This window comes from Chelonia mydas, chromosome 12 (assembly GCF_015237465.2).
Source record: "Chelonia mydas isolate rCheMyd1 chromosome 12, rCheMyd1.pri.v2, whole genome shotgun sequence".
In the NCBI taxonomy this organism is placed as follows: domain Eukaryota; kingdom Metazoa; phylum Chordata; order Testudines; family Cheloniidae; genus Chelonia; species Chelonia mydas.
In genome coordinates, this window is record NC_051252.2 from 20,820,644 (window position 1) to 20,838,452 (window position 17,809).

At 38.0% G+C, this 17,809-nt stretch overlaps 1 protein-coding gene across 9 annotated transcripts in view; it reads left to right on the forward strand.

Moving 5' to 3' along the window:
- ZNF536 (zinc finger protein 536) overlaps window positions 1-17,809 on the forward strand; it is a 402,112-nt gene that overhangs the window by 245,941 nt on the left and 138,362 nt on the right. For all 9 annotated transcript variants that reach the window (XM_043526140.1, XM_043526139.1, XM_043526141.1 and 6 more), the window contains one exon: window positions 8,915-10,492. In XM_043526140.1, coding sequence (XP_043382075.1) covers window positions 8,915-10,492 — 1,578 coding nt within the window. The remainder of the gene's footprint in view (window positions 1-8,914; window positions 10,493-17,809) is intronic.

Consider the following 17,809-nt stretch of genomic DNA (forward strand, 5'->3'; position numbering starts at 1 on the left):
CTCTTTGGTCTACAAGGTTCTACATAATAATGAAGAAGTACCCTTTGTGATTTATGTACTCATATGCTCCTTAAGGAGGGCAAACTAGGGGCATCTGAATCCCATCAAGGGCCCTGGCACAGTTTAGAAACCCCATTCTCTTAAAACAGGCAGTTACTTCAGGGCTATTGTTTATGCCCATCGCCTTTGACTAAATCACACTCCCTATTGCCTCAGAAGCCTCTGCCACCATTTTACTCACAGTTGACTTTCTAGCACCAAATTGGTTAGTGATGGATCTGTTGCAGAATGAGGTAGCCAGCTTCCAGATAGTTATAGCAACCTGCTTCTGGACTTTTCTAGCCACCCTCATGCCACAGAGACTGTTGTGTCATGATGCTGGAGGGTTGGGGCAAGGTGCTCATAAAGCTATAAAAGCTAACTGATGTATTGCAGAAAAAAGTACACAGCTTCACTGGGCAGGCTCAGTTGAATCCCAACATCTTAATGCCGAGATTAGTTCTTCTCCGGCTGACTGAACAATATTCAGTCAGGAAGGAGTTTTAAAGGGAGCATGTCACATCGATATTTGGCTGCCCCGTGAGAGGAAGAAGAATTCTCTCCCCCCACCGCCACTCGCCGCCGCCCTCCCAAAGTAACTGGAGAGAGAGGCAGTTTCTTAGAGTAACTCCAGTGATGATGGAGGAAGGGGCCTTAATGCAGAGAAAGCTCCTTTAAATCAGAAGATCAGATCAGAAGGGGTGGGTGTGTGCAGATGATCCCTCGGTATCATTTCTAGGTTATTTGTTTATGTTAGCCTGTCTAATTGGGGAGAGGGCCCTTAGTTTCTTGCTTCCACAGAACTATTTGCTTTAGTGCAGTAGAGAGGACTTTACTGCATGCTTGATCCCTGCAGCCTGATCAGCTGGTCAGACAATCCCAAGAAAAGGGAATTATTCCCTAAGGAAGTGGAGAGGTCATTTGCTTCTGTTCTACCCTCACAGCTTCTTGCTGAAGAGGTTTTTGTTGGTTTGGGGTTACTGCTTTCTATAGCAGCTTGACCATTCTGTTAGATTGGTCATCCTTGCTATAGAACATCTATCTTCTGAGCTTGCATGATTCAGAAGTCTGGGGATATTTTGTGCTTGGTAAGAATACCACCATGGTCAGATGTGACTCTCACAAACATATTGTTTATAAAAGCTAAGTGGTATAAGAAAGAATTACACAGCTGCAAACGCATTGCAGCTAATTCTGATCTTCATTTGTATCAGTTGAAATCAGGAGTGACTCCATTAAGTCAAAGAAATAAAAGAATTGTGAATAAGAATTTGACTCTGTGTCTAAAATTATACCATGCTAGTAAGAACTGATATTAAGCATACTAATAAATTAATTAGCTAAATCCCAGTTTCCTTAAATCATAGTAAAAACAAGAACATTCTTTAATATAGTCATGTGATGTCATTCTATCCACTCTACATCTGAATATCCCCAAAATAGCTTACAAAAACTAAATGAAAATGCAGATAAAGTATGCAAGTGCAAACTGGGATATTACTAATAAAATACAGTGTGTTTGAGTGGAGAGTTTGACATGCTGGGTACTTTACTTGGTTGGATATGACTCCACTCATGGGTTATGTAGTCATCCTTTAGAGTACTGATTCTATTCTCTGCTGCCACCCTTATGGGAATTAGAATGCTCAACATTATTTTTAAGGACAGTCATTCCAGTAAAATATCAATAGTGGTACTTGAATGGAGTGGAGGGATGGTGGCTAGAGCATTGGCCAGAGATCTAGGTTCAAGTGTCTGCTCTGCCACCAACTTCCTGTGTGACCTTGGACAGGTTACTTAGCCTGTCTGTGCATCAGGAGCCAATATGTAAAATGATAATACCTCCCTACCTTTCTGGGGTGTTGTCAGGATAGATACATTAAAGTTTATGTGGTGCTCAGATACTGTGGAATGTACCTTAGATAGATAGTCAGCAGAATACATGGCGGTTTATATCCTGTAAGGTGCTGAACACCGTCCATGACTTCCAGAGAACCCTCAACTCCAAAAGAAATTAATGAGCTGCAGGTACCCATCTTCTTACAGAATTGGGCTTGGAGAGCACATAAAGTCATAAAAATAAAAATATATTATACTCTGCCACTGCTTATCTAGAGGCAAATTTTCAAACTTGCACAAGTACCTTTGCATGTTCTCAATGTAGGCATTCAAGAACCACCGTTTGTTTACACAAAGTCAAGGTTTGCACCAAGCATTCATGTGTGCTCAACCCCTGACTTTTACGTTCATGTCACCCAGGTAAGGAACATGGAATAAAGCCATGTGTATGAGTGGGCTTGAGAATTTGGCCCTACACCTCTGAAAGGAAGCGATAGGGGCAAAAATGCTTAGCAGGTTGAGAGACTGAGCTGTAGTATACATAATGAATAGTCTAAATCATGCATATCTTATACTGTGACTGTTTTTTCTCTTGGAAATGCAACAGTGCAATTTTGAAAAATGCTTAGATGAGCTGATGGAATACACTAAAAATGGTGCTGTTTTAAATGAATTCAACTCACATTTTCTTCCTAAAAAGAGATTGGCTGTTGCCATTCTCTCAAGGTACGTCTAGTGGGATGAGCAATATGAATGATTAAGGAAAATGGGGCTGTGTGCTCCAAAAGGAGACAATGTTGGTATTGAACATCCTTTATTCTTACATTTGTAAGATGAACGAAAAGGACTTTTCATTTCTCTAGATTTCTCCAGATTTCCCATCCTTAACATTGTGCAGCTTGCCTTTTCCTGCCTTAATGACGTCCCAAACTTTTGTTGAAAATAATTGATTGAATTTAAATTTCCTTAAAAGTTTAAGAGGTAATGGTACAGTATAAATTTCCTACCAAACACTAAGTAGGGAAATATCCATTAGTGAAATTAACTACAGTTTCTAGGTAGCTAACAATGTGCAGTATACAGTAGGGCATGGCTAATGAACACTGCAGTGGGTGATATTTCATTATACAAATTAATGCTCACATTTTAATGGGAAAGTCACATAATGAATCTCAGCTTCAGTGACAGCAATTAGAGACACAGATTGTCCCCTTCTGGACAAGGCACTGTTTAGCAATAAGCAGCTGTGTAAAAAGTCTTCAGGTTTACAACATATATATGCTTTGGGGGAATTAGTGTACAGTTTATATTAATGTACTGAAGCTTCACTGCAAAGGAACAACCACATTTATCTCCCCATGTGTTAACTAAGTAAAGACATGTAGAAAGACTAAATATCAGAGATGGGATGTAAATAAATGAAAATGTTCAATTATACAACTTTACAAAAATTAAAATCTTTTACTGTGTGTGGCATGATACAATGAAAACTCTTAAGTTACTGAGGCAGAAGCATCAAATACTTTTTTGGGAGAAAGGGGGTATTTACGTCTTACATATTTAGTTAAAATACAAGGGAGTAAAGAGAAGTAGTAGTCAACTGATATTTCTGACAAACACATTAATTTTGCGGTGAACATGTGCATGATCCAAAAATAATCCTACAGAACCTTTGATATTCCATTTGGCTTAAAAAGTGTGAAGTGAATGATTAGAATGATAAAAGAAATTACTGTGTAAGAATAGGCATAATAATGAACTAATTAAATCATACAGCAATTCATTTTTAAAATATCTACTGTACAATGGATAAAATAGGTTATCAATAACCAGTCCTATTATTAAAAAAGCTATAAGATGTTTTCAATGTTTTTGTTAAACAATATTCACTGGACTTATAAGCTGTTTGATTTCATGATGCTTACTGTGAAAGACAATAACTATTTCTTATGCCGAAGTACATGCAATCAAATTCTGGATGTCCATTGCCTGTGGGGGCTGGCAGAAAACCCTCTGCCAGCTGCAAGAGCATTGGATATGAGGTGGATGTGCCTATCAATGACTGCTATTAAGGGGAGAGACCACTGCACAATGGAAGAGCATTAAAGAGGGTTGGCCTGGTGATCAAAGGGCAGGTCCATGTGTACATTATCTAAGAAGGCTTCTTTGGTTAAAAAAAATCATCCTGGTTAAGAAGGGAGATGTAAGAAATAATCAAAAGTTTTAAAACCCCAAATCAAAAAAATAGAAAAATGGAGAAGCTGATAGCAGTAAGTACAAATTTTTAATCTAGCAGAAAAAGTCATAATGATCCAATGGTTGGAAGTTGAATCTAGACAAATTCATACAAGCAATAAAGCATACATTTTGAACATTGAGGGTAATTAATTTTGGAACAGTTTACCTAGGGCCATGGTGGATTCTTCATCACTTGAAATATTTAAGTTGAGACTGGTTATCTTTCTAACATGTATGCTTGATGCTGTAACTATTGTATGAGGTTGTTTGGCTTACGTTTTGCACGAGATCAGTCTAGATCAGTGGTGAGCAACCTGCGGCCCACGAGCCACACGCACCCCATCAGGGTAATCTGCTGGCAGACCGCGAGACAGTTTGTTTACATTGACCGTCCACAGGGAGCTTCAGGAGGCCATGCCTGCAGATGGTCAATGTAAACAAACTGTCCTGCAACCTGCCAGCGGATTACCCTGATGGGCCGCATGTGGCTCGTAGGCCACAGGTTGCCCACCACTGGTCTAGATGATCATAATTGTTCTTTCTTGCTTTAGGAATAATCTGGCAGTGGCCTCCATGTACAACTAAAAAATAGGTTATTCCTTTGCATAAAATGATTAGATTGCACATAAGGACAGCAGGTGGAACTGGTAGTAGCCTGAATAGGTTATACATCCATGTTGCTCATGCCGTGTTGTATACTTAGACACTGTTTGCATTGGGCAATATGTCTGTTTCCAGTTGTCTACCAGGAGTTTATAAAGTTTTTACAGCAGTCTTTAATTTTACCATATCCTGATGTAAAATAATTCTGTGATATGACTTATGCCTTGTAAATCAGATGTTAGACAGATGAAAACTCTGATTATGCTGCTTAGATAGCTTCTATATCCATGGTTTTTATACCATGTATTGGGATCGTTTTTAACGAGGTTATGAAAAAGCTTGAGCAATTGCAAACAGGAGTCGGAATTAGCAAGATCAAGAGAATAAGTCCCATTCTGAATTACAAACAACGACGCTTGAACATATCAGACATTTGAAAAAAAACCCCACATGGCAACTTTAATTTATGTAAACTGAAATTAAGTGTTAAATATCTCATCCAGACTCTGTTCTTGGCAGTGTTACTGGGTAATCATTACATGAGGATGAGCTCTCTGAAACATTTTTCAAAGTATTAGATACAAACAAATATTCTTCTAACAGAACCACGCCCAGCATTCTTGTCCCACTTAGTCTTCCTTGAGGAAGTATTATTAAGATACCTGGCAGAATCACGGACATTCAGTTTCTGGCTATTTTTTCATTATACATCTGTGGTGGGGGAGGGGACGTTTCAGTAGTTCATAACTTCACTGTTGCAAATCACACTAGGGCTGAAATTTGGCATATTGGTTGTCAAATTGGAGATTTGAATGCCATTTAAATACGTGTGACCAATTCTTTAATTTAGAGGTTGTTGGAGAATCTAAATTTAACAGGTTTGAAGATGTATTTTTCCCCCTAACACCAGCCTCTGAAATAACAGTAGTTAATTTTGCAAGTGGATGTCCTTAAAGGGTAATAATTACTTTAGGTATTTTGATTGGAAAAAATTGTTTTCAGGTGTACTATTTCCCTTGCCCAGTTTGGTAAGCCAAAGGTGACTCAATGTGTCGCTGTGTGATAGGTCAGAGATTGAGTCTTCATTTAAATCCTTGTTCCCAGCCTGGCAAGAGATGGGAGCATTACAGTGGTAGTGGACTCAACTCTAATGGAAATTTGCAATTTTAATCACGCTGTCTCAGTGGGTGGTCTCTTACCGACTAGTCTTGATGGAATGTGTTGGGAGCTGTGTCCAGGCCTCCTCTGTTGAAGGGAACTCTGCTGTGGGGCCTTTGAAAAGGCGGGGAAAATTGAATATCTTCAGGGCTCAGCAATTAAAAATAAAAGAATGTTGTCAGTGCAGAATGCTTTGGATGGAAGATACTTTATAAGTGCAAAGCATATTAGTATTAGTATTTCCTCTAGTTAGCATATTAATTTTCTTGCACCCATTATTAAATATACTTATTGCCTTAAGCACCTCCTGAGATGTGTATAGGATCATTAGTGCAGCCTACGTTGTAGGATGTGTCTCATCATTGCAGATGCATGTTATCCAACAGTTTATGCAGCATCTGCAATGGTAAAACATAATTTCTAATGATGCCGCTTGAAGTGAGCACATATATCCATCAGCTAGAGTTACTATAAATGTAAAAGGTAAAAGTAACTGCATGTAAACATTTCCACATAGGTATAGGTGGTACCATGGAAGAGATTTTTCAGTTAAGAGGAAGGGGGATTAGAAAATGCAGGCATTGAGCTACCCAAGGTTTCTAGAGTTTTTTCTCTGCAGACACACGATTGGCTCTTAGACAGTGCTTTAAATCCATACGTTGTGTCAAAGAGTATTAGATTGATTGTAACAAATAGAACCAAAGCTCTGGGACAACATGAAATGGCTCCAAAACTTGGAGTACAAGTATGCTGTAAAATGAATGTTAATGTGTGTGTCTGTATTTTTGCCAGGAGCAGAGCTATCACAGAATATTCATGCTCCTGAAATTAATAATTTGCATGAGAGTATGTGCATAGAGGCCATTGCCATTTCAGGGCATAGATGCATACAAATATGCAGAACATGACCTCTGATCATTTTCCCTGCCATAAAATGATTTCAGTAGAAGATGGCCTGCAGAATAGTCTCTCTGGGTTTGAGGGGAAACCAGAATAGGTATCACTCAGTTCAGCTTTGTACTTCCTACTGCTTGGCGTAGGTAGGCCTGTAGGTTCTTCATGTATAGCACCTACTAGAATTTAGCCAATAGTTGGGTTGATAAAGAGGGCAGTGATGGGGTTCCAGAGCCCAGTGATATTTGTGAAAGACTCAGAAGTTGCACTGAAACTTTAAATTTGATTTCTCATGTTAAAACGTGTGGACCCAGGCCTAAAGTATGAGCCATGTTAATTATCATCTCTTACATGAACCATGTTAATCAAACTTTGTAGAGGAGGGTGCATCATCATACAATAGGTGTTGGGCAGTGTAGGGCCTCGTGTCCATAATTTAGCCTCAGGATTATATGGCTAGAGTGTTTATAATTTTCTTTAGCCCTTGTTGAGTGACAGAACACATTCAACTACTGTACATGATCAGTAAGCCTGTTCAGATAGTGCTGTAGGGTCATTTTGATCATTCGTTTTACTTAATCTTGTTTAGCTGATTCAGATGATCAGCAAGAGGTGTAAACATCCCAGGTATTTACCGAATTCTCATTTGAGCACTTAGTTTAAAAAATTAAAAAGTTTGAAAACTTTCCATTTTTATTTTAAATGGATTTTGAGGTTACTCAAGAATGAGTACCTTTTCAACGAGTGTGATAATTCATGTAATATGATACTATTACTATTATTCTGGAAGAAATTTTAAAACAATGAACTATTTGCAGGGTAGTGTTCACAGAAGCTTTGCCATTGCCTTTTAGATCGGAAAGAAAACACATAAGAGAAAACAGTTCCCTGTCTTGTTGAGGTTTCTTATAGAAATAATTGCTGATATTGACAGGCCATTATTAAAAAGAAGCTTACAGTACTGTCAAACTCCTGTCTCTTTCAGGGAGTATTTCTGCACTCAAGTCTACAAGGAACCCTTGATTGCTAACAAGTGCTCTGCATATATTTAAATTTACATTTATTTAGACATATTTTCTTTGTGGATATATATAAATCTATGATTGTATGTGAATGTTTTATATATACGTAATATCTCTGAGTTCTTTTAAATCATGGCAAGAAAAATAAAAGTTTAGTATTGAGTTCAAATATATATTTAATTCATGAAATTCATCTAATATGTTTTAAAATACTATTTAAGCTGATCCTTATTCTCTAGAAAAGTGTTTATTACAGGTAAATTACACATTTTACTACTGGAGCATTAGAAATGCCATTAGTACAAATTTAAAGCACTGCAAAAAACAGTAGAAAATGTTAATTTCAAATACAGAAAGTAAATATATTTTGTACCTTTTTATTACTCACTTTCTTTTTAATTTTATTGACTGCTTTTTATCTTAACTATATGTTCTTACATGCTGCAATCCTACTGTACTGTAATGATATTAATATTTTATAGAATCTGTATTTATAGTTCTTTATTTAGAAACAATGCAGTAGGTCTGCAGATCTTTGAATCCTTCTGGAATGGTGCCCTCCAAATAATGATAAATTACTTGTGCAGTATGCCATTTGCTAATTATATCCATGATTTACTGCAGAGCAAGCCTTAAATCATTCATTTCAGTCTTGCGTAACAGTGCCATAAAATTTTTAGGTTTTAAAAATGGTTTCCATGTGTATAATTTAAACAAATTTTAAAGCAATTGTATACACAAAATATTGCAACTATCCATTTGTTACATACTTTGTTTATTTTTTTAACTTGTATTTTTAATGATTACTGTGGTTGAAATTGTTATGCTTCATTTTCATAATCACAGCTTTTAATTCTACAACAGTTTTTACATGTTACATTAAGAAAAAGATAGCCAGTTGTGTGTAGATAGTATGTCATTCCTGAATTGCCCCATGTGCTAGAAAATCATTTAAAAGATCTTAAAACTATAAATTATCTTCTATTAAAGTATCATTTAAAATATTAGCTGAAGGGGGGGGTTGTTTTAAAAGAACAAACGTTGATTTTTCTTCACTATTCCATAGACCGAAGCACAGATAACATATATTAAATGTTTGTCTTTTTTGTATGTATTTGCAGGTGAGAAACCTTACAAGTGTCCACATTGTGACTATGCAGGCACTCAGTCTGCATCCCTCAAATACCACTTGGAACGGCACCACAGGGAGCGACAGAATGGAGCTGGACCTCTCCCTGGGCAGTCTCAAAGTCAGGAACACAAGGATGAAACATCAAGTAAAGGGTCTCTGTTTATTAGACCAGACATACTGAGAGGAGCCTTCAAGGGTCTTCCTGGTATTGATTTCCGAAGTGGCATGGTCTCTCAGCAGTGGACATCAGGAATGCTTTCTTCTGGAGATCAACAAGGACAAGCAGCTGGCATGTCTTCTGAGGTATCTTCAGAGAATATGAAGGGTTCTGACATATCTTCCAAAGGAACACACTTTTCTGAACTTGGCCGAGCATATCAGAGCATGGTTGGAAATGGTGTGAACTTCCAAGGGTCTTTGCAAGCTTTCATGGACAGCTTTGTCTTAAGTTCCTTAAAGAAAGAAAAAGAAATGAAGGATAAAGTGTTATCTGATTCACTTTCCATAAAAACTCTGGGCTCAGAGAGCAGTGAGGATAAAATAAATACCAAGTCCTCACAAAGAAAAACTGAAAAATCACAGTATGAACCTCTTGACTTATCTGTGAGGCCAGATGCTGCCTCACTTCCAGGTTCATCTGTTACACTTCAAGACAATATTGCTTGGCATGGCTGCTTATTTTGTTCCTTTACAACGTCATCTATGGAATTAATGGCTTTGCATCTCCAAGCCAATCACTTAGGCAAAGCTAAACGTAAAGATAATATTTTAGGAAACAGCAAAGATCAATCTCGGGAGGCTTCAGCTTCAGCAAACAAAGTCAGTTTGCTCTCCTCTTCAGTGCAGCCCAGCAAAGAGGCAATAGTTTCAAATTTGATTAGCCAGCTGGACTCAGCTTCTGAGAAAATGACCCAAGGACAAAATAAAGAGATGCTGGGAGAACAAAAGAATGCTGCCTGGCCCAGCCATATGGATTCCACTTTTTGTAATTTTACAACAGACTTTTACAAGCAGTTTGGTGTTTATCCTGGTGTTGTTGGCACAGGAGCACAAAATTCTTGCACCAGTAACAAACCCGAAGTAAAAACACCATCTGAAGACGATCCAAATATTTTGCTCTCTGACTCTCTAAATAAAAGTGCTACTGATGACCTGTCTGACATAGCTTCATCTGAGGATATGGAATCCTCCAAGGAAGAAAACATTGAAGATGAGGACATTGAAACAGAACCAGATATTATGAACAAGCACTTATCTGCCCTAAATAAAGAAAGCAGCGAAGGAGGTGACAATATACAAAGCCCAGTCACCTCACAACCAACACAAGGACTAATACCACGGTTGCCACACACAGAAAAGCAGTGGCACAGCCAGAATCTTCTTTCCTCCCATGAAACTGCACAAGGTGTGATGAAACCTGAGCACGTACAGGGTCCACAGGTCCTTGAGAAGCAGATGAACATGTTGTCAGTCCTAAGAGCTTATAGCTCTGATGGCTTAGCAGCCTTTAATGGACTTGCAAGTAGCACAGCAAGCAGCGGATGTATCAAGAGACCTGACTTGTGTGGTAAGTTTTAGACCTTCTTTCAGACCATTTCAGAAAACAATCCTGCGAATCACTAAGCTGCTCTCTAAACATGCTTAACCACATTTCTTAGTAAATGCAAATTTAAAATAAATGTTAAAAAAAATCAGTGGGCAAAATTCTACTATATTACTTGTGCAGCTCCATATAAATCAGTGAGCATGTAGCTGACAGCAGAATAGCCTTCTATGTGCTGTCTAGAGTTGCATACACTTACACAGTTTTTTTAGGAATCACATTGTTTTTAAATTAGAGTAGCAGCAAATATAGACTGTGCTAGTGGCATGTGCAGGGGACATTTACTGCTTCCATTTATTCAGAGGGGGAGAGGTTTTTTTAAAAAAAAACAACATGGTAACTTGCAAACTTTTCAGTATTTGATTTTATAAAAATTTAAGAAAAACGCTGGATGCTTTGCCAAGCCAACCTTGCTTTCTCCTACTTTTTTCTTTATACTGAATTAGGGTATATTAAATTCACACAACACTAACCAAATCAAATGCCAAGTGGATGGAATGCTCCTATTTGTAGTCAGGAACCTAACATTTGTTCCCTCCTACCCCCCTTTGCCATTTTTGTGACTTGTTTCAGTATGAAACATATAGCTGTGATCTTTGACTATTTTCAGAGGTTAAGTAACTATATTTTCACTGTTCTAACTGGAGGTTGTACAAGTTATGTATTACCTAAATAGAATTATGCCAGTAGGTAATTTTAAGAAAGAAAAAGAAAGAAAGAAACTCTTATTCTTCTTTATCTGAGTTACTAAATTGGAGTTTTTCTTTCTCAGCTCATATAGTCTGTTTGCCAAAAATGAAAAGTTACAATCGTGGGGAGAGTATAACAGCTTTTTATTTGTCTACTATTCTGTAAGCGTAGTGCTGGCAGAATAACAGTGTAATATGTAATCCCTTTAAAAATCTGTGTCTTTTTCAAAAAGCAGTGTCAGCAAAGGAAGGCAGACCTCTGTTATATTTCCAATCACAAATGAATTGGAGTAATGTTGTTTCACTATACCTTCAAACTAATCAAAAATAAAACTCTCAATCACAGATGAGTGTTCACGACAAGATTTACTTCCTTTCCATTGTTTAGCAGGATAAAATAAACAGTAGCCCAGATTAATAAAGTTAGGACAACTCAAAATTTAGCCCCGGATTCTGTAAACACTTGTGGCCCTTGCTTAACTTTAGCTTCAATGGGACTAAACATGTACTTTATGTTAGGCACATGAGCAAGTGTTTGCAGGAGCTCTGGGCCTCAGTTGGTACAGTTATTTTTCCTGATTAACTAAAAGATAACTAGAGAGTTGGAAATGATTCCAGATTGTCAGAAATCACCAACCGGATTTCTGACAATTTGAAAAATACTGGCAGTAGCTTTGGTTATATGGTTCATAAAGCCCTACTTCCCATTTTCATTTCGATGTGAGGAATATAATTCACCAGCTTCATAGTCATAAATAAAAACAAGACAAAGAAATCATAATTTTAAAAACAGAAAAATTAAAAGACACACCAAACTTTTTCCAGCTCCTCCATTTAGTTGCAGTGTTAAAAATAACATGCATTTTACCCTTTCACGCTACCTATAGGAATCTGCTTACCAGCAAGAATCCAGCCACAGGAAAACAATTAACACACACACACCAAAAAAAACAAAACAAACCCAACCCTAATATTATTGAAATGAGGTAGTATTATTTCTGTTAGTTTTTTCCATTTTCAATCAATTCAGTAGGTATATTATGAGTTGCTGAGTTAGAGAGTTTAAAGACTGACTCCCAAGCTCTGCCCAGTGATCCTGCATTTAATTTGAGGCATAAGGAAAAAAAGCAACACAACATAAGCTTGTCTATTCTATTTTGTAAGCTATTTTGTGTACTAAAAATGCAATGCAAGTCCTCTTTTCTCCCCTCTCCAAAAATAGCATTTTAAAATTCTTAGCTGACATTTCTACTGTGTATTGCAGAACATGACTAAAATGTTGAATATTTTAATATATTATTTAAAACATCTATATACCTCTTAACAGAAGAGGACCAGGATCAACAAGCCCAGTGGTGATAATTACTTATTTATTTGGTTAGATTAGACACCACCCAGTAACGACTTCTGTCTTGTGTTTTCATTTTCTCTATGACATTTTGTACCGTAAATCGTGCTCCATCTGTGAGTGTTAGCGTGGGGAGTCTCACCTGATGCTTCTGCACTTGCAGATTAATCAGCAGGCACCCTCTGTGAATTTATTTGCTTTAGCCTTCCACTTGGATGAAGACCGCCACCTCAATAATGGGCCATCTCTGTCTTTTTTATTGTCTCAGCAATCAGAAAGCTAGAGGCAGAGACCCAAATCTGTTATCAGGGCATCACTCTTGTGCTTAGGCCTGTGCTTTGTATTCTGGGGGCCCATAGAGATTGTACAAAGTTGGCCCCTTTCCACATCTGATGATGTGCAAGTTACCACCATGTGGACATCAGGAATATCCTAGGAGAGAGAGCATTAGGAGGACATTTCTTTGATGCAATCCTTGCACAATTGTTTTTTCCCTGTGTGATTGCTGAGACAAGACTATTGTTCTTTCCAGAGTCAGAACAGATTTTTTTCTAATAACTGAAATAAAATAATATCTTTGTCTGAATTAGTTAAGATCACTTTTCCCATTGGCACACTTGTTAAGTTAGATTTCTGGATTCAGGAAAGCAGCTTTGGTTTTCAGAGATCCATAAGGTCATCCTCAACTTTCAGCAGATTTTGCTTTGGAATTATGGCTTTGTGGTTAAAGCACAGGAGTAAGCATCTGAAAATCTAATTTTTATTCCTCACTCTGCCACCAGCTTGCTATGTGACCTTGGCAAGTCACTTAATCTGGCTGTGCCTCAGTTTCCTCATGTAAAAAATGGACATAATGATGATGTGAAGCATAATTCATTCATGCTTGTAAAATGCTTTGGGACACTTGAATAGAAGGCACTACACCAACGTAAAGTATTATTATTTTATGTATTATACAGAATATTTACATTTTCCACATCAAGAAGTTTACTTAATAAAATACTTACAGACATTTTTAATATTTTCCTTTACTTACCATGGCTGGATGAGGAGCAGAAGAAAGGGAGGTATGACCACATTTTTGATGCAGCTAGAACTATTTTTAAGTGCTCCTGACCTTCTTTAACTTCACCGAATTTAGTATTGGAAAGTTGAGTGGATATTTCCATGAGCTGAATTAGATGGTTTCTGATACCTCATATTATTCAGGAATGTGGGCCTGCCTGTACATCTAGCAACTGATTTGTAGCACCCCGTTTAGCTGTTGATAGTATTCATTTCACTTGGGGAAAGTATAAAAAGTGATGATTTTGTGTCATGAAAAGGCTTCTGTCTCTTAAGGTTTACTCAGTCGGAATATCCATATTTTTGCACATTGAAATCTCTGTTTCCATTTGGATATTGATGGGGGTCCCTATCCTATTACTAAAGGACTAGACAATCAATATTTCTTTCCATTTAGGCCTCATCCATTTCACTACCTACCTTTCCATGTACTTTTAGTTTTCTTGTTATAACATTGTTCTATCTCCTGTTCTGAGTCACTAATTTATACTTGATTTGTACAGGATTTATTTTCTGATATGACCTTGTTTAGTATTTTTTGCTTTGTGTCTTAAGGAATCAGAAAGGGTTGTTTCCCCTCATTCTACTCTGGGAGGTACTTTTTATCTCCTTCCTCTGAAGCATCAGGGTTGGCTACAGCTGGAGATAGGATACTGGGTGGGATGGGCCAGTGCTCTGAGGTGGTACCAAGCATTCTCTGTCCCTCAGGTGCTTACTCCCATCAGACTAGATGATCCCTCCTGGTGTTAAACTCTAACGGGTCGCAGTATGTGGGGTCGGGAAGGAATTCCCCCCCGGCCAGATTGGTAGTGATGAGGTTTTTTTCATTTTTCTCTGCAGCGTGTATGTGTGGGTCATTTGCCAGGATTATCTTAGTATATCTCACTTAATCATTTCCCTGTCATTCTGGAGGCCTCAGGCACTGGTGCACCTCAGTCCCTCCTATTCTCTGCCTATGGCGCATCACAGACTAGTGTTCTGTGGGCTGGAATGCTTTGATCTAATTTTGGTTGTTGGGGTTAGTGTGCAGGTACTGGCAGGGCCAGCTCCAGCATTTTTGCCGCCCCAAGCAGCAAAAAAAAAAAAAAAAACTTTGCCGCCAAACATGGAGGTGGAGTGATGATGCGGCCGCCGAATTGCCGCCGGTGACCGAAGAAGAGTCGCGTCCCCTCTGCCGAATTGCCACTAAGCACGAAACGAGCTCTGATGGAGCGGCCGCCAAATTCCCAGCACCGCCGAGGGCGGATTGCTGCCCCAGAGCCCGACATCCTGCCTCCCCTTTACATTTGCCACCCCAGGCACCTGCTTGGTTCGCTGGTGCCTGGAGCCGGCCCTGGGTACTGGGTGCTGTTGGTGCCCTGTGAGGTATAGGAGGTCAGACTAGATGGTCCCTCCTGCTGTTAAATTCTATGACTCTGACAAAAAAAAAGATCTGTACTTTCCATTTACACTTGGACTGCATTTAAGCTTTCAAAGAACAGCTAGTAGTCTTCCACACTATTGGACAGAGACAGTACTTAGCATCAGTTGGTTGTTTAATGCAATAGTGGTATAGAACTTACACATATCGATGTCAATTCCATGTTCTAATAAATCTAATTCGCTTCCCCAAGCTCTCCTGTTCCACTCCATTTGGTGCTGCGTCCCCTGCACTGGCTCCACCCAATCATCTTTTTTGTCCCTAAGTGAAAATTGGAGAGATCCTTGGTTTTGTATGTAAGCAGTCCTTTTAGGGTCTGATTCTGCAAAATGCTGAGAAACTTCAGCTTCCCTTGAAGTCTGGAGGTACCCCACCCAGGCTTGGTCCCTGAAAGAGCAGAATCTTAGCTTTTCTCCAACAGCGTTAGAGGAAGATAGTTTATGTCTTATTATTATTGCTTTATTGACACATAATTATAGTACATTACCCTGATATTTCAGTAGATGGATTTAGTCAGACTAAATGCCTGTTCCCTCAGGAGTCAAAACCAACAAGATTTTAACCCCAACTAACACCTTCGAAACTCTATAGTGATATAACTATCAAATATAGTACATACAATGGTTTCTTTAATTGTTTTGCTTGTGCTAACTTCAGCTTAATCCTTATTGTGGCTCGTTTGTACAATTAAACCCGTTTTAGACAGAAACAAAAAAAAATCTGAAAAGTTCCAATGTTTTGGACAGCTGTGAGAAATAAGTTCAGTTTTAGCGCAGGAAACTGTAGTATGCATGTCCATTTGCAATATCTTGTAATGCATTTAATTTAGTGCAAGGTACCACAAAAATTTGCTTGGAGCTGCAGTGTTAAGAGTAACCAGAGACAGAGTATTCTTTTCTTCTTTAGCCACTATAGAACCACATAAAGTATTTATTTTGGCTTCTTTATCAGTTGGAGAGTTTTTGAAACTATTTAATTCACTTTTCAGTCAAGATTTTCCAGACCTGATTCTGATCTCAGAACTGGATCTTACACTAGTGTGTCTCTACTGACATTTCTGAATTTACTCTTGATTTACACCAGTGTAAGTGAGATCAGAACCTGGACCTTCAGTATTAGGTTTCAGCTGCATTTATGGACGATGCATTGCCATTTGCATGGCAATATCAAACCAAACTCATATGGCTTTCTTCCTTTTTTTAATTAACTGGGAATGCCAGTGATCCAGTGAAGTTTGCGCTGCTGGATAACAGGGCTGGTCTGTGAATAGCATTGTATTTGCCAAATGGTTCGCTAGTCATTTCAGCACAAACAAATGGATGGTGTCTGTAAGTCTGCAAACAGTGTTGACATTTAGCCTTGTTTATGTTACTTTCCTTTTGCTGCATATTTTTGGCTTGAAAAGCTACTGTCTGAATCAACAGTGACTTCTTAAGCAGAAGCTAAGGACCCAGTGTTGCATCCCTTATTCTCAGTTAGTGGGACTGCTTGCATGATTAAGGATACCAGGATCAGGTCTTATGTTTGTTTGGCTTTTACATTTCATTGTTATATTCATATTATCATTTAATTTTATCATAGTGTGTAACATTAGAACCCAGCTTGGTGGTAAGATGGGCACTAATATTATAATGTTTGATGATGCACACTTTTAATGTCTTAATTTTTTCATACTATGGTATCCTCCTCCACCCCATCACCCACCTGCATAGTAGATAATTAACCCCTACAATATCTGATATTGCTGAGAGGTTCTGAGTGCCCTCTATTCCCAGTAGAGGTTAAGGGCATTCAGTGTCTCACTGGATTTGGATCTGAAAGGGAGACAGGTGTTTGCAAAAGGAGGCCTTGTCTACGCTAGGGTATTTGCTCCAGTTTCAGCCATGAGAGGCCGCGTTCAGCAGTGCAAACCCTAGTATAGAAAGGCATAGTCACGATAATGATATAAGATTAGAGTTGTATGAATTTACCCTGAGTTTCAACTTCTGAACTGTGTATTTTTATGGTATTTGTAATGCCCAGGTTTAATTTAAATTAGAATTATTGAATATTTTTGGCTATTATTTAAATCTAGAGACTGGAATGAGCCAAAAAGGTTAGAACTGTTCCCAGACCTTCCCGAAGTTTGAAGATATTCTGATCTGGGTTTTGGCTCAGGTTTGTATGTTCTGAGATCTGATATACAGTATCTCCCATAGCTACTCATATACTTGCACTAACAGTTTAAACATCCTTACTTAAGTCAGAACTAAATGTACAAATAATTTCTCATATAAGGCTGACTTTAATCTGACAGCCATTGTAATTTTATTTTACTGGCTTTCAGAAATAAATAGCCAAATTCTTCTTTGAAATCTGTGTAATTTAGAACGTTCTCTCACAGGTGAGGCCTTGTTGTTTACAATACTTCGAAGCTGGAATTGCTTTTTTTTTTATCTGATGTTCCCAGATAATTATAGGACCTGGGATAAATTTAATTGTGTGGTTTGTTAATTATTTCAGCAAAAGAAAAATTTATATACCTATGTTTATTAAACAAATATTCTTAAGTGAAGGCATTAATATACGTATACACAACACACTTACAATCTACAACAAATCATCACAGTAACCTCAAAATAGAGGTTTATAATATGTTTAGTTATTTATATATTTAGTAAGCCTAAGGAATGGATTTTAGTGTAAGTGAAAGTTCCCTTAAAATTGTTAAGGTTATTTATTATCACTTCTACTTGAGTTTTTAATGGTCCTGTATTTTG